General features: G+C 35.3%; 1 protein-coding gene across 1 annotated transcript; it reads left to right on the top strand.

Annotated features, from left to right (window-relative positions):
- The first annotated feature begins 1,561 nt into the window (after positions 1-1,561).
- On the top strand, positions 1,562-2,683 carry LOC100618338 (cyclin-dependent kinase 12-like). The gene has a single exon (XM_016432723.2). The coding sequence runs from the start codon at positions 1,562-1,564 to the stop codon at positions 2,681-2,683; it is 1,122 nt and encodes a 373-aa protein (XP_016288209.2).
- The last annotated feature ends 21,343 nt before the right edge of the window (positions 2,684-24,026 follow it).

Below are 24,026 nucleotides of genomic sequence, written 5' to 3'. Positions count from 1 at the left end.
AACACTGAATGATAAATATGAAAAGAGTAGCAGTAACAGGGAAACCAGGTCAGCCAAATTCCATAAGGAGAAACCTGGAAAAAAACAAGAGTTAAAGTCTGGACACAATGATCATTCTAAACATCAGCGAAAAAGAGACCTACCCCAAAGCTACAAATCAGTAGATAGCCCAAAACACAGATCCAGGAGCCCTTCCAGAAGATGGTCTGACAGCTCTCAGCAGGATGACAGTCCATTAAGGGCACCATATTACCAGAAATGTGATGTTAGTCTTCCAGGGTCTCATACTTCTAGTAACTGTGACTCATACCAGAAGAGTTCAGGTGGGTCCTCTAGAAGACAGTCAATTAGCCAAACTTATAGAGAGCCATCAAACTACCAGTCCAGGACCTGTTCACCTAGATCAGACAGTAGAAGGCAGAGATCAGTGAGTCCACACAACAGGAGGCATTCATCCAGCTATAAGAGGAGAAATGGTTCATACAGTGGGAGATCGCCTAGTCCCTATAGCCAAAGACATCATGAGCACTCTCTAAATTGGAGCCCTCTTCCCAGGAAATCGGTGAAGTCTAGAAGAAGTCCAGTATATTCTAGACATTCATCTAGAAGAAGTCCTGTATATTCTAGATATTCGTCTAGAAGAAGTCCTGTATATTCTAGACATTCATCTTCTCAGAACAAAAAGAAGCGATCCTGTTCACCAAGTGAATATTCTAGTATTTCATTGACCAGCCCATTAAACTCCAGTCTGGGAGCTGAACTCAGAAGGAAGAAGAAGGAGAGGGAAGCTTCAGCCACTGCTACAAAAGTGGATGGAAAGGAGGTGAAAAGGTCAACTGCAATTTTGCCTAAAAAAGAAAGCATCTCAGCAGAGACCAAAGAGTTAAGCTTTGACTCTAAACAGTTATCTAGAATTTTAAAACCAGAAAAATCTCCTTCAGACACTGAACTGATAAGCTCAGCATATCTGAATACAGAGAAGAAAAATGCTTTGGATTCTGAAAAAGTAAAATTGGATGAAAATTCTGAGAAGAAGCATCTTGTTCCTACTAAAGACTTGAAATCACAGGGGAGAAAGGACACTAAACCAATAATATTGAAAAAGGAGATTGTGGCTCCAAAGAACTCAGAGACAATGGAAAAGGAAGCTCCTTCAACTTTCCCCCAAATTATCTCTCCACTGGCTCTACCAACCAGCACCCCTCAGGTGCCCCTCTTATCACCTTTTCCTCCATTACCTACTCTTCCAAATCAACTGCCTTTGCTACCTCACCAACCAATTTTCAATCAGATCTCCACTCCTTTCACCACAACTTACTCATCTTCTACCACGCAAAGGACATCTGCTTTACTCTCTCAGGCAAATTCTCAGCCCCTTGAAAAGGTTTCTAGAAAAACAGTGACTTCTATGAAAGCTGCTATTCCATGCCCCCAAACTTCAGCTTTGTGCACTCTGCCATTTCCACCCTTACTGCCTGGGGAGGATAACTCAGATAGTACCAAGGAGAGACTTCCTCCAAAACCTATGAAGGACAAGGAACAAAGAACTCAGAATGTTCTCATGGACTTCCCACTTCCTCCAGAACTCCCTATTGGTGATCCATCTCTCCTAGGTTCTCTGAAACCAAAGGCTGCCACCCCACCTCAGGAACCATATAAGAAAAGACCAAGAATCTGCTTACCACATTATGGGGAAAAGAGAGAAACAGAAATTGATCAGAGGAAAAACTGTGTGGACAAGTTTGATATACTTGGAATTATTGGGTGGGGAACCTATGGACAAGTATATAAAGCTCAGGACAAAGACACAGGAGAACTAGTAGCCCTAAAGAAGTTTCTACTAGATGATAAAGAAGAAGGCTTCCCAATCACAGCCATTCGTGAGATCAAAATTCTTCGACAGCTGAATCACCAGAATGTTATTCATATGAGGGAAATTGTCACAGATAAACAAGATGCCCAGGATTTCAAGAAGGACAAAGGTGCCATTTACCTTGTGCTTGAATACATGGACTATGACTTAAAGAGGCTGCTACAATCTGGATCAGCCTATTTATCTGAGGGCCACATCAAGGCTTTCATGAAGCAACTAATGGAAGGATTGGATTATTGCCACAAAAAGAATTTCCTACATAGGGATATTAAGTCTTCCAACATTTTGCTGAACAACCGGGGACAGGTCAAGCTGGCAGATTTTGGACTTGCTCGATCCTATAACTCTGAAGAGAGTCGTCCTTACACAAATAAAGTCATAACATTGCATTATCGACCACCAGAACTGCTCTTAGGAGAGGAGCACTACACACCATCCATAGACATTTGGAGTTGTGGTTGTATCCTAGGTGAACTGTTTACAAAGAAGCCCATTTTTCAAGCTTATCTGGAAGTGGATCAGCTCAATCTCATCAGTCAGCTCTGTGGCAGTCCCTGTCCAGCTGTGTGGCCTGATGTTATTAAGCTACCTTACTTCAACACAATGAAACCAAAGAAGCAATACCCTAGGTGTCTGCATAAGGTGTTCTCTTTTGTTCCTTTGGCTGCTCTAGACTTACTTGACCACATGCTGATACTGGATCCTAACAAGCGATGCACTGCTGAGCAGGCCCTGAAGAGTGACTTTCTTAGAGATGTTGAGCTCAGTAAAATGGCTCTTCCAGATCTCCTTCATTGGCAGCATGGCTAGGAATTATGGGATAAGAAATGGTGGTGCATGCATGTTGGCCTAATAAAAAAGATAAGAAAGGAAGTTGTACATTGATAAAAGGAACCACAAACAAGAACTAATATCACCGTTAAACCTATATACATCAAACAGCAGAGCAAATTCCTAAAGGAGAAATTCCATGAATTATAAGAAGAAATAGACAGTAATATGTTATTAGTAGGAGCACATCAACTTTCCCCTCTCAGACATAGATAATTCAAGCCAATTTAAAAGAAGCAAATATGAAAGAAATTAAGGAGGTGGAGAGAGCTTTAGATAAGTTGGATTTGATAGACTTCTAGAGAAAGATGAAGGGGATAGGAAGGAATATACCTTTTTCCCAGTAGTATAAGTCACTTGACAGAAAAATGACAAATCCCAAAATCATATGAACATAATTATGTTTTTATACAAAATAAAGTCAAATTTAAATATTTGAGGAAATGTTAATTGGTCATATGTGGGCAAAGCCAACATAATTAAAATGATGATCTTACCTAAACCAATCTACTTATTTAATGCCAAACAAAATTTTTTATTGAGCTAGAAAAAAATAACAGCATTCATTTGTAAAAACAAAAGGTCATGAACATTAAAGGAAATATTGAAAATATGTTAAGGAAGGAGGTCAACAGTACCAGATTTTGAACTATATTATAAAGCAGTAAATATCAAAATATATCTGGTACTGTCAAGAAATAGAAAAGCAGAACATTGGAACAGTGCAGAAATAAAGCTAACAGTAGTAAAAGATTTGAGTAACCTTGTGTTTGACAAAAATAAAGATCCAACTTTTGAGGGTATGAAGTTACTCTTTGGTAAAAATTGTTGGGAAAATAGAAAGAAGATCAGCAGAAACTAGATATAGATTAAATTCTCTCACCACTTACCAAGATAAGATCAAAATGTTTATGTGACTGAGGTACACAAGTAGATATTTAAGCAAACTAGAAGAACAGGGAAAGTATTACCTATCACATTTATAGTTAGGGGGATAATTTAAGAAAAAAGAGAAAGTATTGTGAAGTGTAAAATGTAATATGTTTACTCTATTAAATTGAATTTTTTGTGTAAATAAAATTAATGTAGCCAAGATTAGAAAGAAAGCAACAAGTTGGGGGAAAATTTTTATAAATGCTTTCTTGGATAGAGGTCTAATATCTAAAATGTATCGAGAAATTTTTCAAACTTTCAAATATATAAGAATGTGAGCCAATTTTGGATGAAGAAATCAAAACTATATACAATGATACGGAAAACATTCTCAGTCATTATCATTTAGAGAAATGCCAATCAAAACAACTCTGAGATATCATCACACACTTACTAGATTGGCTAAAATGATAGAAGGACAAATTGTCAAATGTTGGAGGGGGTGTGGGAAAATGGGAGCTCTAATACTTTGTTGGCAGGATTATGAATTGATCAATCATTCTGGGGAAAAATTTGGAATTTTCCTCAAAATTTGGAATTTTAAAACTGTGCATATCTTCTGATCCAATTATCCCACTATTAAGTTTATTTCATAAGGTGATCAAGGGAAAATGAAAAGAAAATATATGGATTAAAATATTTATAGCAGCTCTCTTTGCGGTGACGAAGAACTGGAAATAGAAGGGATGCCCATCAATTGGGGAATGATAAAAACAAGTTGTGGTAAAGGATGTAATGGAAAATGATTGTGCCATAAGAAATGAAAAACGGGTTAATTAAAAAAAATGTTAAAACATGAATGAAATTTGAAGAGTTAAATGAGCATAACCAAGAGAACATTATATATAACAACTGAAATATTCTTAAGAATGGCATGTATATCGGTCAATGGGGATATGATTGGGGATGTAGACTCTAAAAGACAACCCTGGGGTAATCATCATTAATAGGGAAATAAGTCTTGATCAATGACACATGTAAAACCCAGAGGAAATACATGTTCAGTATGGAGGTAAGGGAGAAGGGGAGGGAAAGAAAATGAATCATGAAATCATGGATAAATATTCTAAATTAATTAATTAAATAAGAATTTTCTATTTTAAAAAAGTGACATGTATATGTCTACCTCTAGAGAAAAATATGATGAATTACTTAATAAGATATAGTTTTATGTATATACTTTTTTGTCAAATGAAAACATTTATCAAAGGAGAAAGGGAGGAACTTAAATTAATATCTTTAAAATTGCTAATAACTTATAATCTTAAAATATGAAGTTGAGAATATTAAAAAAGAGAGCTACTCTGTTATTTGATAAAACTTGAAAGTCTGAAAAGACTTTTCTTCCTACCTAAGCAGACAGTTGATTCCCAGGGGTTTTATGCAAAAATTTTTGGGGGGGTGAGAAAATTTGAGCTTATTCTCTAGATCAAAAGTTTCTTAGAGGGATGTGCAATTATAGAGCAAATTTGTTCCTTCTCTCTCATTTTCCTTTTGCCTCCCTCTCCCTCTCCCCACTATGGCTAATTAGGAAATTTGACCCTGAAAAAAGGATACTTCTGAGTCTTTTGTTTCATGAACTGAGCATCATGAACTCAGCTGAAGCTCTGTTTTTTAAAAAACATACCTGACCACCTCACCCCTATCCCATTGGTCAATAGGACAGTAAAGGAAAATAAGTTTTTGGAGGGAATGTGGACAGAATCAGGACACTAATGTATTGCTGATGGGGTTGTGAATTGATCCAACCATTCTAAAAGGCAGTTTGGAATTATGCTCAAAGGATGATAAAAGAATGAATACCTTTTGCTGGGTCTTGTAAACCTCAAAATTTCTTAGACTTATAAATGTTGGAAATTTCACCATTGGGAAATTTCATACTTGAAAAATTTCCTATTGATAGTGGGTCTTGACTATTGGAATGTGAACCCCATTGGCATGAGAGTTTCCCCCTCCTACCTTCTTAAGATTACTTTAGGACAGAAACCTTTTGCTGAACAATGGGAAGGACTTTGACCTATGCTTAAGCATAGAACAGGAATTTCTTTGAGTCATGATTGATTTTAGAATTGATACAATGGAGATACTTGGAATCAATCTCCACCCTATTCAGTCCTAACAGGATTGAGTAAGGGCTGCAGCCTAGATCAAAATTTAATTATTCCAATCTCTACCCTACTCAGGTTAACAGGATTTAGAAAGGGCTATAGCAAAGGATCAAAGATTTAATTATTTGAAAATATGACCTTCAACAGACATGTGCAAAGCCAGAGACCTCTGGGAGGTCCTGGGTTAAGCTAGAGCCTCCATTGGCACAGGGAAATTGATGGACAGGTGATTGGTAGATGTGAGGACTGAGGGGAGGGAACTTGGATGGTTTCCTTAAGGATAGGGGGGTCTGAAGACTCGAGGGGGTTGAGGAGTTTGTCGGTGTGGTTGCGGTGTGCTCTGAGAAGCTTGCGCTGAAGGAAGCTGAAGGTGGGGGCCTCTGAGACTGTTTCTCCATTTTTGGTCACGTGAGTAATAGGGACTGATCTCCTTTCATTGCCCCAGCTATCTAAGGGCTTGGGCCTTTTGGCCCAGCCTAAACAGAAGGGGTATTTAAGCCCTATTCCCTTCTCTCCCCTTTCTCTCTCCCTCTATCTCTCTATCTCTAATTCCTTTCTTCCTCCTGTTTGTAATTAAAACTCCATAAAAGGTTGACGGCTGACTTGAGTTTTCATTAAGGAATTACGTAGCTGAATTCCTTGGCGATCTTAAATTAATATATATCAGTCTTTTAAAAGTGATTTCCTTGTCACAGTCCGTATCCAAAAGAGATTAAAAAATGGGAAGGGACCTATTTGTTCAAAAATATTCATAGCTGCTCTTTTGGAGGTGGCAACTAATAAGAAACTTAGAAGATGTCCCTCAATTGGAAATGACTGAAAAATTGTGGTATATGATAGTGATGGCATAGTATTGTGCTATAAGGAATGATGAACAGGATGAAAGATCTAAATAAATTGGTGCAGAGTGAAATGGGCAGAACCAGGAGAAAATGATACACAGTAACTGAAATATTGTGGGACAGTCCAATATGAGACTTTGCTACTGATAGGAACACAATGATCCAAGAAAATTCTGAGGTCTAATGAAGAAGAATGCTCTCTTCCTCCAGAGAAGCAACTATTGGAGTAGAAATGCAGGTGAAAACATGTAATTTATCACGTGTTTATTTGGGTGTATGTTTTGGGGTTTTGGTTCTATAATATTGTTTGCTTACAAAATGAATAATATGGAAATATATTTTGCTTGATAATACATGTATAAATCTGATTGAATTTCTTGTTAGCTCCAGAAAGGGGAAGGCAAGAAGGGAGGAAGAAAATATAGATCATATAACTTTAGAAAACTTATGTGGAAATTTTTTACTAAAATAAAAATAATAAATTAAATTTGTAAAAGAAAGCATACCTGGGGAAGTCATTTTTCTCTCCATATCTTACTTAGAACTTGAATCTGGAATATTTCTTTGAGGAGAGAAGATCATTTATCAAGAAAGGTTTTTTTTTTTCTTTGAAGGGCCACAAAAGGGTTTGCTATCCCAAAGTATGCTCTTGTTCTCTTTGCCAGTCTTTGTCTCTGCATGTCTATATAGCTTTGTCAGTATGTGTTCTGAGTGGGGTCTTAAAACTGCCCAACCAGCTAGCCTAGAAGACAACTTGTTAAAGGAATCTCCCTCAGAAGAACTCCTTATAGTATGGGATAAAGGAGAGCTCCAGAGCTAAAACAACTAATTCAGCTGGGGAGACATTGTGGCCCTATAGGACTCTTTGAATGATCAGAAATGGTAAGAGCTAAAGCTAATTATAGCAGACAAAAGCCCAAAGTGATCCTCCCACTAAAATTCAGTTATCTGTTAGCATTGGTTCTGACTTATCCTCACCTTGACTCTCCTCCTTCCCACCCCACCTCACCCTGACCTCATCCCTACTTTCCTCTTTGATCCAGCCTCATGCTTTGGAGTTTGCCTTAACATCTTCCTCTTCAGGTCCCTGGCTTCCCTCAGATTCTTCTCCCTTATTTAATTACCCCACCTAGTCAGCTAAAAAGAGCTGTGGTCTGGTCCCTAAGGAAAGAGGAAGTATAAGGGCTGTGAATCTCTAAAGTCGAATTTTTTCACCCAATTCCCAAGTTCCTAGCTCTGACTTCTTTCCAGGTGCTTTCTTCACCCCAATCCCCTGGGAATACTGACTGAAGACAACTGTTGGCAATTGATGATAACTGACCAAATATTCAAGGTTGGATAATCAGACTTGCCCAGGGCCAAGGACTCCAAGCCAAGATCAGTCAGAAGGGAGGAGTTGTTGGGGGCAGCTGGGTAGCTCTGTAGATTGAGAGCCAGGCCCAGAGATGGGAGGTCCTGGATTCAAATCTGGCCTCAGACACCTCCTAGATGCGTGACACTGGGAAAGTCACAACCTCCATTTTCTATCCCTTACCACTCTTCTGCCTTAGAACCATTACCCAGTATTGATTCTAAGATGGAAGGTGAGATTTAAAAAAACAAAGAAGGGAGGGGTTGGGGGGATTTGCATGATGACTGAGCAAGAGTCAGGAAGTTACCAAGTAATTAGATTGGGAATGGGGTTAGATGGAAGAAGAAAAAGGGAAGGGGTCAGTCCTGAGACTGCTTCTATGATCCCAGGTCCCATTGTTTGTTCTACCCCTCCTATCCATAACTTCAGCACATGCAAAGCCTATATAAACCTAATACTATAACCATTCTGTGCTTAGCCTCTTGGGAGATTGCTCCAGGCTAGTCCCATGAGTAAATAAACTGCTTCTGTCCACAATTCTGGGGTTAGTGTATTTCCTTTGACATGATAACAGAATATTACAGTCTCTATGTATAATACCCTCCTAGTTCTGCTTATTTCACTCTGCATCAGTTCATGGAGGTCTTTTCAGTTCTTATAGAAATCCATCAATTCATCATTATTTATAGCTGTGAATTTTAAAATTATTCCACCCTACTCAGACAGTACCTTAGGGGAAGATAAAGTTGTAAACTCCTGATTGAACAATGAAGGTACTTAACTCATACCTTATAGTGAAGCTAGAACTTTAAGCTAAGTCTATTTTTAGATCTAATACAAAAAGGTGTTAAGTATCTGTAAAGGTTAAATTAATCACAAAGAGGTCAAGTAACTCACAAAAGGTAAGCTTAACAAAGAAGTGTGAAGTACCTCAGAAGATATAATCTAACCAGAGAAGGTGAGAACTAAAGAGTGGACAGTCCTGGAGAAAAGCTTCTACTGTGATTGGTAGATGTGAAAATTTAAGGGAGGTGACATAAGAGAAAATTTCTTTCCACTCACCTGAACTCTGAACTGAACTGAACTGACCTTTCTACCCTTCCTTTTAAAGAAATTTTCTTAAAGTTCTAGCTTCACTATAAGGTATGAGTTAATTTTAAAATTCACATAGCAAATAGTATTCCATCACCACCATATACCACAATTTGTTCAGTCATTTCCCAATCAAGGGACATCCCCTCATTTTTCATTTTTTTACAACCACAAAGCACACAGATATAAATAATTCTGAACAAACAGGTCTTTGCCCAGTTCTTTTTAAATCTCTTTGGGATATAAACCCAGGTATTGCTGGATCAAAGGTCAGGCTTTCTTTTAAAGCCCTTTGGGCATGATTCCAAAATACCCTCCAGAATGATCAGATCAATTCACAACTCGGTCTCAACTTTGCCACACCTCCTCCAACATTTTTTACTTCCCTTTCCTGTCATATTGACCACTCTGTTAGGTTCAAGGTGGTACCTCAGAGTTGCAAAACAGGATTTTAAATATTGACCTTTTCCTGATTTCCTGAAAAGGGGAAACTTATTTAAGGAAGGAACAGCAAGATTTCATGGAAATTTATGTTTGGGAGAAAAATGTTTATTTCCATCTACCTCTCAAGGAACCTGAAGTCCTTATCTCAGTTATTTATATAACTCCATGTTAGCTTTAGGGTTTGTAATAATTAAAATTAAATTATGAAGCTGCTAGTAGATTTAATAATTTCATTAAATTTAAAGTAATAATAATAAAGAGAGTGAAAGGTAGGGAAGATGTGGAGAGGTATTTAGCTTACTACTCTATTGGCCGCCATGATGGATTAAAGCTCACTACAGACCAGCTCCATCCAGAAGACCCCAAAGACCTCCTGCTCTCCTTTTATAAGCTATTCTCTCCACCCACCAGGTCTCTCATGTCACATCTAAGGAACAAGTTATAGTTTCCTAATTTGCCTGGGCTGACCAGGAGGAGGCAGTACCTGTGGAATCAGTTTCTTGTCTCATTCTGCTGTCTTGTCTCTGTTTTGGATTCTTTTAACTTCCTTCCTCTGAGTACTATCTATACCTGAATCTACTCAGTGGTTTTTCACCTCCAGGTCACTAAGAGGTGACACTAACAAAGTGACATAAAAGACAGAGAAATTCTCTTCCAACAGGCTACAAACACATTCTTTCACTAGAAACAAGCTTCTAAATTTTAACTTTTGTGGCTTTCAAGGTAGCCTCCTCATCTTTCTAAATTGTCATCTAGCATGGTTTCCCTGGGTTCTTTTTTTTTCTTTTTAGTAGACTATTCCTTTCTCCTTATGTCTAAATCCCTTTATAAACCTGATGGGATTAGATCCCTATGTAAAGTACCATCCCCTGTTTTCTGATGGTGTTTTTGTCCTGAGAATATTTGACACTGGGACAGTGTATTTAAAATTGCAGAGGTAAATTATATTATACTTGCATTGAGACTTCTCAATACTGCCCTTATATATGCGATTACTATAAGAACCATTTGTATATGTTGTTAAGAACAGGAAAATGCAATTTTTTTTAATTTAAAACAGATTATTAGCTCTCTCCAGAATCTGAAAAAAGCAGAAAGAGAGTAAGTTTGATTTAACTTGAAAAAAATGCTTAGAGTTTATCTTTTTAACTGACATGACAGACTTCAGGTGTTAATTTTGCACTCAAGTCTTTTGAAAGCTTCTAACTAGGTCTGAGAGAGCTCAAAACCCTACTCCTGTTCTTCAGTAAGGACATAATCCACTGCAGGCCTAGATTTTTCTGAATAAAAAGAACATCTTAGTGGATTTTTGAGGGTTTATCCCAGAAACTACAATATTTGGGGAGTAGGAATAGGCAATACAGATTTCTATTCCTTTCTATGGGAATGACACAAGTTTAGGGTGCTTTGAGTCTCCTAAGAATACCTGAATTGTTATTAATCAAGCAACAATGTTTAGTTCTGATCAGTAGGCTAGTGAAAAAGCCACTTGAGTTTGAATGAAGGAAATATAATTATGAATACAATGTATTTAGTAATATTAAAGTATAATGTGTATATAGATATGCTAGGGGTAAATAAACTATATACATAGACAAAAAAATTTAAATTTCAAATAAATTTAATACTAACATAGTGTATAAATTCTGATGAGGCCAGGAAGTAGTTTAAGCAGAATATCATTTTTTGCAATTTGCGTGCTGATGGTAGCTTTTTAGGCCTTCTTCTTGATGTGTCCGAGGAAGGGATTTTCCCTCATTGCTGGCTTACAAAACCAGTATTTTTATTAAATTACTTGGATGAGTTTTATGGGAATTTTGGTTTGAGTATATAATCTTCAAACATTCCTGCTAAAGATATTATAATGATAATTAAGAAAAAGTATAGGATTGAGGCTAGTTGGCCAATAATAATGAATGGTTGTTCTATGGGTTGACCTCCATTTCACATTAGAATTAAAAGATTAGCTGTTAGTAGTCAGAATAGAATTTGTAAAATTGGTCAAAATATAAGACTTTGTTGTTTTGATTTGTGAAGTAGGGGAATAATTAGGAGTACTAGGATTGAGGCTAGAAGGACTAATACTCCTCCTAATTTATTTGGAATTGATCGTAGAATTGCATAAGCAAATAGAAAATACCATTCTGGTTTAATGTGGGGAGGGGTGTTGAGTGGATTAGCTGGTGTAAAATTATCTGGATCACCTAATATAACTGGTGAGAATATTGCTAGTGATATTAGAATAAGAATTATTAGGATTAGTCCTAAGGCATCTTTAGTAGTACAGTATGGGTGGAATGGGATCTTGTCTGAGTCAGGATTAATTCCTGTTGGGTTGTTTGAGCCTGTTTTATGTAAGAACAGGAGATGGACGATTACTAGGGCAAGAATGATGAAAGGTAAAATGAAGTGGAATGTGAGGAATCGGGCTAGTGTAGCCTTATCTACTGAAAAGCCTCCTCGAATTCATTCTACTAATGTACTACCAATGTATGGAATGACTAATAGAAGATTTGTGATAACTGTGGCACCTCAAAAGGATATTTGCCCTCATGGAAGAACATACCCAACAAATGCAGTGGCTATGACAGTGAGTAGAAGGATTACTCCAATATTTCAAGTTTCTTTAAATATGTAGGACCCATAGTAGATACCTCGACCTACATGAAGGAACAGGCATATAAAAAATATGGATGCTCCATTGGCATGTACATTTTTAATTAGTCATCCAGAGTTAATGTTCAGACTATGGGCTACTGATGAAAAGGCAGTTAGGGTGTCTGATGTATAATGTATTGCTAGAAATAGTCCTCTTAGAATTTGAATAATTAGGCAAATACTTAAGAGAGATCCAAAATTTCATCAAGCTGAGATGTTAGATGGTGCTGGTAAATCAATAAATGAATGATGAATGATATTTATTAAGGGGTGGGTTTTTCATAGGTTAGTCATTAGATTTTTGTAGTTGAAATACAACAATGGTTTTTTATGCCATAGGTTATGGTTAAAATCCATGCTAAAATAACAAAAATGATAACCATTTTTATTATTTCTTTGCTTTTGCTTTTTGGGTTTGTGACATTTTCTTCTAAACCTTCTCCTGTTTATGGAGGATTGAGTTTAGTTTTAAGTGGTGGTTTGGGATGTGCAATAGTGGTTAGTTTGGAAGATATATTTTTAGGATTAGTAGTTATTAAAATTTATTTAGGGGGAATACTAGTAGTTTTTGGTTATACGTGCCGCTATAGCTACGGAGTAGTACCTTAAAACTTGAGTTGGTAATATTGTAGCTTTTAGTATATTATTCTTTGTTTTGTTTATATAGTTAATGTGATATTTCATGTCTGGTAATGTATATGTAGATACTAATATTGAATTGATTGATTTTGCTGTAGTAAATTGTATTGGAAAAGATTTTAGCAGTGTTTCATTATTTTATTGATGTGGTGGATGAGCTTTAACCTTGTTAGGATGAATTTTGTTTATTACTATTTATGTTGTATTAGAAGTTGTTCATGGATATAGATGAAGTAAATACTAGAATAACATAATTGAAATAAAAAAGGATATAAAATATGTTTTAATAAGACCTTTTTGAATTTAAGTAATTAATGATGATGTTGAAGAATGGATATTAGTTTATCCTTTAGATCCTGTTTTTTTTCATATCAGTTTAAATTGATTAGTATGGTAGCAATACATTGACCTGCATATAAATTTATTAGGGGATATATTCGGTGAATTATATAAGTAAAATACCCTCATATATTTGAGAAGTTAGTAGTATGCTTTGTGAGTTTATAAGTTTATTAATAAAAGAGTTAGTGGATTGAGAGCCAGGTCTAGAGATGAGAGGTCCTAGGTTCAAATATCACCTCAGACACTTCCCAGCTATGTGACCCTGGGCAAGTCACTTGACCCCCATTGCCTAGCCCTTACCACTCTTCTGCCTTGGAACCAAAACACAGTATTGACTCCAAGATGGAAGGTAAGGATTTAAAAAAAAAAGTAAAAGAGTTAAGTTCTATCCCAATTATTAAACCTAGCAAAGTAATTATTAGGGCTGATATTTTGGTTATGGTTGGTATAGTTATGGTAATTAATCAAAATAATTATTAAATAATTAATTAATATTAGAGTTCAAGTTCATCCTTGTTTGTTATGTATTATTATTTGTTTAGTAATTAAGTGAATTAATCAGATTTGTAAGATTTTAATTTGATTTGGTAATCATTGTTTAGGAGATGATAGAATAATACAGGGGAATATGATGGTAAGTGGCAGAGTTATAATACCTATAATTGTAGGTGTGATGAATGAGGCAAATAAATTTTCATTCATTTTGTTTCTCAAGGAAGGGTAGTTTTTATAGTTTTTTTCTGTTCATTTGAGGGTGTAATTTGGATTATTGTTTGATTTATTATTCTAAGTTGATATACAAATACAAAATAATGAAATGATTATTAATAAGATTGTTAAGGCTCATGTGGAAGTATCAAATTGTGGCATTTTTATTTAAGGAGATTATTATATATCATCTATACTAAAAATATAAAGTTAATTACTTAAGGATGATTGCATTATAGAGGATCATTTTTTGAAATATTTAAGTGAGGTTATTTCTAGGACAATTGGTATAAAACTATGATTTGATCCACAAATTTCTGAACTTTGGCCATAAAACACTCCAGGACGAGATGAAGTTAAGGTGACTTGATTTAGTCATCCTGGGATAGCGTCTACTTTTAGGTCTAAAGATGGAACTCTTCTGAAGAGATTAATATACGAATTGGAAGTTCCATTGGTAATACAACTCTATTATTGACTTCTAGTAATCGGAGTTTTCCTGGTATAAGATCTTGAGTTGGGATTATGTAGGAATTGAATGTTAAGTTTTCATAATCGGTGTACTCGTATCTTCAATATCATTGATGACTTATTGCTTTTACTGTTAGGTATGGGTTATAAATCTCATATATTATATAAAGAATTCATAGTGATGGAAGAGCAATTAAAACTAAAATAACAGCTGGTATGATGGTTCAAATAGTTTCTACTTTTTGAGCATTTAGAGTGCTTGTGTGGGTTAATTTAATGGTTAATATTAAGATAATGATATGTAACACTAAAGAACTAATTAAAAATACAATTACTAATATGTGATCATGAAAGTATATTAATTCTTCTATAATTGGAGATGTAGCATCTTGAAAACCTATTTGTATTGGATATGACATTTAAGACATACAAGGGTTAAACTTGTGATTTAACTATGGAAAAGTTATGTAATAATTTTACTAATGTCTTATGGGAAAGCCATAAAGGTTATGGAATTGACTTGAAATTAATCTTAGGGAGTTCAATTCCTCCCTTTCTTAAATTAAATTTGATGAAGACTGGTTGTTCAAATGTATGATATGGGGGTTGACATCCGTAGAGTCATTCAATATTGGTTGTTTTTAATTCAATGTTAAGTACTTCTCTTTTTGATGCAAATGCTTCTCAGATAATAAAAACTATTAGAATAACGGCTATTGGGGGCATCTGGGTTGCTCAGTGGATTGAGAGTCAGGCCTAGAGATGGGAGGTCCTAGGTTCAAATCTGGCCTCAGACACTTCACAGCTGTGTGACCCTGGGCAAGTCACTTGACCTCCATTGCCCAGCCCTTACCACTCTTCTGCCTTGGAGCCAATACACAGTATTGACTCCAAGATGGAAGGTAAGGGTTTAAAAAAAAGAAAAAAGAATAACGGCTATTAATGAGATGAATAAGCCAATTGATGATAGGACATTTCATATAGTGTAAGCATCTGGGTAATCTGAGTACCGTCGTGGTATAGAAGCTAGTCCTAAAAAAATGTTGGGGAAAAAAGATTAAATTTACTCAAACAAATATAATAAAGAAATGAATTTTTGCTCATATATCATTAAGTATATATCCTGTAAATAATGGAAATCAGTGGACAAAACCACCTATAATAGTAAATACAGCTCCCATTGATAAAACATTATGAAAGTGAGCTACTACATAATATGTATTATGAAGAACAATATCTAATGAAGAGTTAGCTAGAACAATACCTGTTAAACCTCTGATTGTAAACAAGAAAATAAAACCTAAGGCTCATAGCACTGCTGGTGATCATTTGATATTACCTCTGTGTAATATAACTAATCAACTAAATACTTTAACTCCTATTGGAATAGCAATAATTATTGTTATGGGCGTAAAATATGCTCAGGTATCAACGTCTAAGTCTACTGTAAATACATGGTGAGCTCATACAATAAAACCTAAAAATCCAATTGATATTATAGCTCAAACTATTCCTATATAACCTAAAGGTTCTTTTTTACCTGAGTAGTATGTGACATTATGTGAAATAATTCCAAACCCAGGAAGAATTAAGATATAGACTTCTGGGTGACCAAAGAATCAAAACAGGTGTTGATATAAAATAGGATCACCTCCAACTGCAGGGTCAAAGAAAGTAGTATTTAGGTTTTGATCAGTCAGGAGTATAGTAATTCCTGGCAGCTAGAAATGGGAGTGAAAGAAATAGAAATACAGCTGTGATTATAACTGATCAAACAAATAATGGGGTTTGATATTGAGATATTGCTGGTGGTTTTATATTGATAATTGTAGTAATAAAATTAATAGCCCCTAAAATTGATGAAATTCCAGCCAGGTGAAGTGAAAAAAATTGCTAAATCTACTTAAGCTCCTGCATGGGCTAGATTACCAGCTAACTGTGGATACACTGTTCAACCAGTTCCAGCTCCTGCTTCAACAGTAGATGGCACTAATAGGAGAAGAAATGAGGGTGGAAGTAATCAGAAGCTTATATTGTTTATTCTACCATATCTGGGGCACAAATTATTAATGGTACTAATCAATTACCAAAACCCCCAATTATAATAGGCATAACTATAAAGAAAAATTATAACAAAATCATGAGCAGTGACAATTACATTATAAATTTGGTCATCACCAATTAGGGTTCCTGGTTGACTGAGTTCTGCTCCAATAAGCAGGCTTAATGCAGTTCCTACTATTCCTCCCCAGGCATCAAATAGTAGATACAGGGTTCCAATATCTTTATGATTAGTTGAAAAAAGTCAACGGTTAATGAACATAGATAAAATAGCTGAGTTAAGCATTGAACTGTAAATTCAAAGACAGAGAATAACAATCTCTTTTTACCATTAAATTGAGGCCCAATGAACAGGCTCTTCGCTGTTAACTAAGATTAAGTAGAATAAATACCTGCCAATTTAGTATTAAGGCATATGTGTAAGTGCCTGGGTCTCTCCCGCCTTTTTTTTTCCTCACAAGGCAGGAGAGACTATGTATTTAGTAAAGGCTAAGTGGTTGATCACCTGCTTAAGGCTTTGAAGGCCTTTGGTCTAATTTTATCCTAAGCCTTTATATGGTTAGATCTTGAAGTATTATAATACATAAACTAATTGAGATTTATTTCATTAGTTAGTTGTAAGTCTTGTTTATGATGTTGGCCTTAATTTTCTTGTCCTTTCATACTGGAAGAAATTATTGTATAGATAGAAACCAACCTGGATTTCTCCGGTCTGAACTCAGATCACATAGGACTTTAATCATTGAATAAATGAATCTTTAATAGCAGTTGCACCATTTGGGTGTCCTGATCCAACATCGAGGTCGTAAACCCTAATTGTCGATATGGACTCTTAAATAGGATTGTGCTGTTACCCCAGGGGTAACTGGCTTTTGGCACTTAGACTGGTTGATCTCAGTTATATCATTCAGAGGTTTTCTTTTGCTCCCGGGTCACCCAAACCAAAGATTTAACTTAAAAGTTTTTTATGAGTTTAATACCTTAGGAGCATCAAATAATTTTATTTAAGTTATTATCGTAAGCTCCACAGGGTCTTCTCATCTTATATAATTATACTCACCTCTGCACGGGTAGGTCAATTTCATTGATTGAGAAAAAGAGACAGTTAAACCCTTGTTAAGTCATTCATACAAGTCTCTATTTAGGAGACACGTGATTATGCTACCTTTTGTAACAGTTAAAATTTAGGGGAGATGGGGAGACTGAGGCAGGTAGAAATTAGTTTCTCTCTGCAAAAAGAGAGGTTTTTTTTTTAGAGGTTTATTAAAGGTTAAAGATTAAATAATATACAAGTAAGAAACATGTGCCTAGGCCAGAGGCCTAGACAAAATAACCTCACATCATGCAAGAGACCGCCTGCTCCAAAACGGAAGTCCAAAAGAGCCAAGAGCCCCTCAAAAGCCTTTGAATCAGCTTAAATACCTTCTTGATCTCGGCCCAGGTGAGATTACAAGGCATTCTGGGGAAGTGGAGCAAAGGCTCATGGGGATTGTAGTCCTGTATTCGAGTTTATTTTTTTACATTTTGCACAGTCAGGATACCACAGCCCTTGAAGTTAACTCACTGGGCAGGCATTGCCTCTAATACTTAATATGCTAAACGTGATGTTTTTGGTAAACAGGCAGGGTTTAGGTTGCTGATTTCCTTTTATTCTTTTTAATCTCTCCTTGTAATGGCGCATGCCTGTGTTGGATTAACAATAATTAAGGTAATAGACTGGTTTATGTTTATAATTACTATTTTGTTAAGTGTTAGTGAATTGTCTGTTAACTAACTTATGCGAGGAGAATAAATTCTTATTACTGATTTTAGCATTATGTCTTCTATAATTAAATAGAATCATCCAATATAATATTAGTGGTTTTGATGGTTTTGTGGGATGAGATTAAAATTTTGTGTTTGAGCCTTAATGCTTTCTTAATTGGTGACTGCTTTTAGGCCTACAATGGAATGTAGTTGATCATTACCCTTTAATTGAATTTGTCTACTGGATCAAATGAGTTGTCCTTCGTTTGATTAACTACTAAGTTTAAGATATGCTTAAATTGTTTAAATGCTTTATATTAAACTTAAGGTTGAACTAAAATTCGTGTTTCGGACAACCAGCTATCATTAAGTTCGATAGGTTTTTCACTTCTACTATAAAATCTCACTATTTTGCTACATAGAGGAGTTGGTTCAAAATTAACCGTTTTATAGTAGCTCACTTAATTTCGGGGAGTCGGGCATAAATTCTTTTTGTCTGTGTTAACTAGCTAAATCATTATGCAAAAGGTAAAAGGTTTAGTCTTTGCTTTTTTATGCTATTAATTTATCTTTCATTTTTCCCTTGCAGTCCTATTGTTATTGCTCCTATTAATATCTGTTCTATGACCTATACTAGGAGAGTTAAAAATGGTTTAAAAAGATTGGTAAATAATTTATTTTATATTTGTTAGGGCTATAATTAGCTCAAAATGGTCAGGGTTAACTGAAATCTTTTAGGTGTAAGCTAAATGCTTTAAATATTAAGCTACATTTTGATATTCCAAGTGCACTTTCCAGTATACTTACCATGTTATGACTTTTCTCCTCTTTGTTTAAATGATTTATTAATTATATAAGTTCATTAAATTGAGGAGGGTGACGGTGAGGAGGGTGACAGGTAGTGTGTGCCCGCCTATTTCCTAATTCAACTAAGCACTCTATTCTTAATTTACTACTAAATACTCCTTCAAGCACTTTAATTTCATAATGTGATTCGTTATTCTCTAAATTAGAGAATGTAGCCCATTTCTTTCCCTTTTATGTGCTACACCTTGACCTAACGTTTTTATGGAAAAATAGTTTTGCTTACTGTTTATCTTTTTTAAGGTGGGCTGATGATGGTGGTATATAGGCTGTGTTGGCAAGATAGGGTTGGGTCTATCAGGATTTATCGATTATAGAACAGGCTCCTCTAGGTGGGTTTAGGGCACCGCCAAGTCCTTTGAGTTTTAAGCAATAGCTAGTAGTTCTCTGGTGAATAATTTTGTTGTTTAATTATTTGGGTTTATGACTAAGCATAGTGGGGTATCTAATCCCAGTTTGTGTCTTAGTTGTCGTGTATCAGCTTTATTAAAATTATTTTAATTATTTATTTTAGTATTAACTAGAGTGTATTAGACTTTAGTTAAGTATTAACTTTATTTTAATGTTTTGCTTAAACATGCTTTATGCCAGAGGTTTGTTAATTTGGGTTAATCCTATGACCGGGGTGGATGGCACGAAATTTACCAACCCTTAATAATTATGATTTAGTCAAACTTTCGTTTATACCTTAATTTTAATTACTGCTGTTTCCCATGGAGGTGTGGTTGAGCAAGGTGTAATTCGCTACTATTAGGGTACCTGATACCAGCTCCTCTTATCTTTTGATCAATAGTTTTGAGGGCATTCTCACAGGGCAGTTGAGACTTGCATGTGTAGGTCTAATTAAAATTAACAATAAGGCTAGGACCAAACCTTTTGTTCATGGGTTTATATTATAAACCATCTAGGCATTTTCAGTGCTTTGCTTTAAATAAGCTATATTAACTTTTAAATAAACATATTTAATAGATATTTTATGGAGTGTTTAAGTTTGTATACTATGTCAGTATTGATATAATTTTTTTTTGAATTTTGAAAAACAAGAAAACAATTAAACAAGAAAAATAAGGAAAATTTTTTAAAAATTAAAAAAGAGAGATGAAAAATCTACTCACATAGTAGTTTTTTTAAGTAAATGATAGTAGTTTTATATTGTTTATATACTATGTTATAATAGTATTTATATTCTATTTATGTTGTTTAATGACTCTGTCCCTATATAAATGCTTTAAATTATGTCTCTGGTTTTGGGGTTTGACAGAAATAAGATATAATTTTTTGTTAAGGGGGTAGGGAGTTTAATGAATATATATTTTAAATTATACTCATTAAATAAATTATCATAAATATTATTATAAATTATTTTAAATTCACACGTTTACATCACCCGGGTGGAATAATATAAATATATGTCTTTAGATCATTGATTTAATATCAACTTAAAATTAATTAAATAATAATATCTTAATACTACATAATACTACATACTACATACTACATACATAAACCCAAATACATATATGTATGTGCATATAATTCTAATAATATTATGCCTAATAATCATTCATATAATATACTCATATAATTGTGTGAACTCTGAGAACAGCACTATATGTTAGGTCCTAGATGATATCGGTGTCCGAGGTGCCTGCCTATTGGATATAGCTCCCCCCCAAAAAAATCTACCTCCATGCCAGTCAGAATCAGTTATGCCACGTTATGGGTTGATTAGTAATTGTAACATCACGATGCCTTATCTAATGGCAGTTTGGATGCAATGGACAATTTTATGACCCTGAAGAAACAACCAGTAACCAGTCCAAGGAATTAGGTACATCACAATTCATGCATTTCCTCTGAAGGATCAAAAGCCTTTAGAAGGTGGGATGATGATCTCTCGTGAGGGGAGGATTGAGGTATTTCTGATGGTGATGATCTGCTAGAAAGAGTTAGGTCAGCTGATCCTGTGACCATGGATAAAATGTATATGTCTGTCTACATAATATGTCTTATGTAAAATTATGACATATATTAGGTTATGAATATCCATGTATTAAATAAATTATAGCAGTATTAAAATTTAATGTATTTAATATAATGTAACATCAGGGAATGTTAAGATTTTAGTATGTCATTGGATGTAAGTACATATGTACTAAAATTCATGAAATTCAGTGGCAGGGATATGGTCAGAAAGTGAGTTGAAATATGATGAATATGATAATCTTTCCAGTAAAAGGAAGGGTTTGGAGAAAAAATATGAAGAAGGGAAATGAGAGAGGCTTGACTGCCTAGAAATAGGGTAGGGAAAAGAATTAATTAGGTTTTTTGAGTAGTTTGAAGGAAAGTAGAAAAATTCTAGGGGACTAGGAGTGTTACCACATGTCTCTAAGAGTGCGGCAAGTGATACCAATGACTTCTCAATCTTGAAGCTCAGCTAGAAATTTTGAGAATTTTACATGTCGCCCTCAGTAGTTATCAAGCCCAGATTTGATTTGGTCAAAATATGTCCTGAGCCTGAATCAGAATTTGGTTTTTAAGAGTGCTCCTCTATTAGGAGAATCATGCTGGATCCCAGCTTAAAAGAGGGATAGTCATTTTGCATTTTTGACAATGGTTTATCTAAACAATCCCAGGCCTTATAGTGTATGTATGTGTAAAATATGTGTAAATATAAAGTGTATATAAGTGTACATGTGTGCATATGTATAGCATACATGTATATGTTGTATGTGTGTACCATATGCGTATATATGTAAATTATGTACATGACTCAATTATATCTAGTGTTATATTTATTTGCATAAGTGAGTTTAATATTTGGTTTGATTTTCAGTGTAAAATTTATGCAAAGTTGTATTTATTATAATTTTCAAAAAAATTTTCTCTAAGTTTAATGTTAATGTACTGCAATAGTGGTACAATTTTCTATATTAGCTGATAAGAGTACTTTAAGTTTGATGTTGGCATGGAAGTTGTGTTCATCTTTTGTTTGATGTTATTTGCTGTTCCGATTTTGCTTCTGTTTGACATTTGTACTTGTTCATTATTTAATTCCTTTTCCTCTTTCCTTGTTAAAATTCCCTAGAATAGGGTAGTATTAGTTAGACTTTGGTAGTTGAGTGTAGGTTACTTGTTATTTGGGGTAGATTTCTTAGTTTGGGAATACTGGTAAATATTTTGGATTTTGCATAAATGTTTCCAACATGATTTTTGTTTCATGCAAAAGGGGGGAATGTGATAGAGAAAGGACTTTCTGCAACAACCTGAGTAATGCATGTTAGAGTGATTGACAGGAGCTTATGACTGAGAGTCACATGGGAGCCTAAGGCTGGAGATCTGGGGAAAGGTTCTAAAGTCCCAACTCTGGGCACTTCTCTCCTGAAGGACCTTGGTTGGAGGTTTGAAAAACTGGTTTCTGGCTTCTCCTGATACCAACTGAAGAGAGGACTCTTTGAACTGGCTGCTGGCAGCTTGAACATAAGATTGAGGACACACTTCACCACTCCACTGGACCTGTTTGGACAGTTATCAACTGAAGATGCTGGCCCATTTGATTGGACTCCATTTGTGAGATTTGGTTATTGTGGAAAATTACTGTTTAGTTTAGAATAAGATAGGTTTAGATAGATTTATAGAAATTAGAGGTTTAGATAAATTGTAATAATTCTCCTAACCTCTTTTCCTTTTTCCCCTTCCTAATCAATAAACCTGAATTTTTTATATGTTTCCCTCTTGTTTACTCCTCGTCAAAATCCTATTATAACAGTGAACACCCGATGTATATATGTAAGGATGTCTATGGAGGATCTGGGAATCAGAAGAAGAGCCCTCAAGTGCAGACAAGTCACTTTTGATGTAAGATTTAATCCAGGGCTAGAGAGTTTCCAGGACACACACTTAGTAGGAGGAAAAGAGGTTTTCTACCTTTCTGTTTTTCATCTTTCATCATCGATTGCAGAGAATATTTCAAAAGTTGTTTTTTGGGGGGGTTGACAATTAAAAATGAATATAAGAAAAAATGTTGGGTGTGAAAATTGGTTCAAGGAACAGGGGGCATTTAACTTGGAGTTGAGCTGAACAGATCTATCTCTAAAGGTGAAAAAGTCCTGTGGAGGCAGCTGGCTCAGTGGATTGAGAACCAGGCCTAGAGATGGGAGGTCATAGGTTCAAAACTGACCTATGACACTTCCTACCTATATGACTTTAGGCAAGTCACTTAACCTCTGTTTCCTAGCCATTATCTCTCTCCTGCCTTGGAACTGATGGTTAGTGTTGATTCTAGAAGGGAAAGAAGGGCTTTAAAAAATGACCTATAGAGATAATCCAACATTGCAGCCTGGAGAGGGAAGCAAGGGAAAAACTTACTAAATAAAGAAAGATCATTTTCAAGAGGAAGAAAACTTACCTACACTTGGGAACTTCATGTGAAAGCCAGATATCCAGTTGGAGATTTTGTAGAGGGACTTACAGTTTGGCCCAAACTAGAGCAAAGAGCTTCTGAGATATCTTCTGATAGTGAGATTCTACAAAGTCATTGAACCTCTGAAGGCTCTGTCCCCTCATTCAGTTAAGAGGGGATAATAATGCCTAATAATGAGGATGATAATTGTTTCTCTTATATGACACTTTAGGATTTGCAAAGTACTTTAAAAGCATTATATAATTTCTCCCTTATATTCTGTCTTAGTATCAGTTATAAGACAGAAAATCATCAACAGAAAATCACCAAGGGCTAGGCAATGGAGGTTAAGTGAGTTGCCCAGGGTCACACAGCTAGTAAGTGATTTGAACCAGATTTGAACCCATGTCCTCCTGACTATAGGCCTGGTGTTCTATCTACTTTGCGGCCTTGCTTTCTCACACATTTTCTCATTTGATCCTCCCAACAACCCTGTGAAGTACGGGCTATTTTTATCCCCCTTTTATAGATAAGGAAGGCAGCTAAGATTATCTAGAGGAAGGTTACCAGGATAGTAGATGGTTTTGAAATCTTGGCAAATAAAAATTGGTTTAAAGAACTAGCGGCATTTGGCTTGGAGATGAGGAGAACAGCTCTATCT

Source organism: Monodelphis domestica, chromosome 3 (assembly GCF_027887165.1).
Source record: "Monodelphis domestica isolate mMonDom1 chromosome 3, mMonDom1.pri, whole genome shotgun sequence".
NCBI lineage: Eukaryota > Metazoa > Chordata > Mammalia > Didelphimorphia > Didelphidae > Monodelphis > Monodelphis domestica.
The sequence above is the reverse complement of the archived record's forward strand: the minus strand, read 5'-3'. Positions and strand labels throughout refer to the sequence as shown.

Excerpts from the sequence above, each read along its gene's own strand:
- LOC100618338 (XM_016432723.2), top strand. The coding sequence starts at position 1,562 with ATGGACTTCCCACTTCCTCCAGAACTCCCTATTGGTGATCCATCTCTC.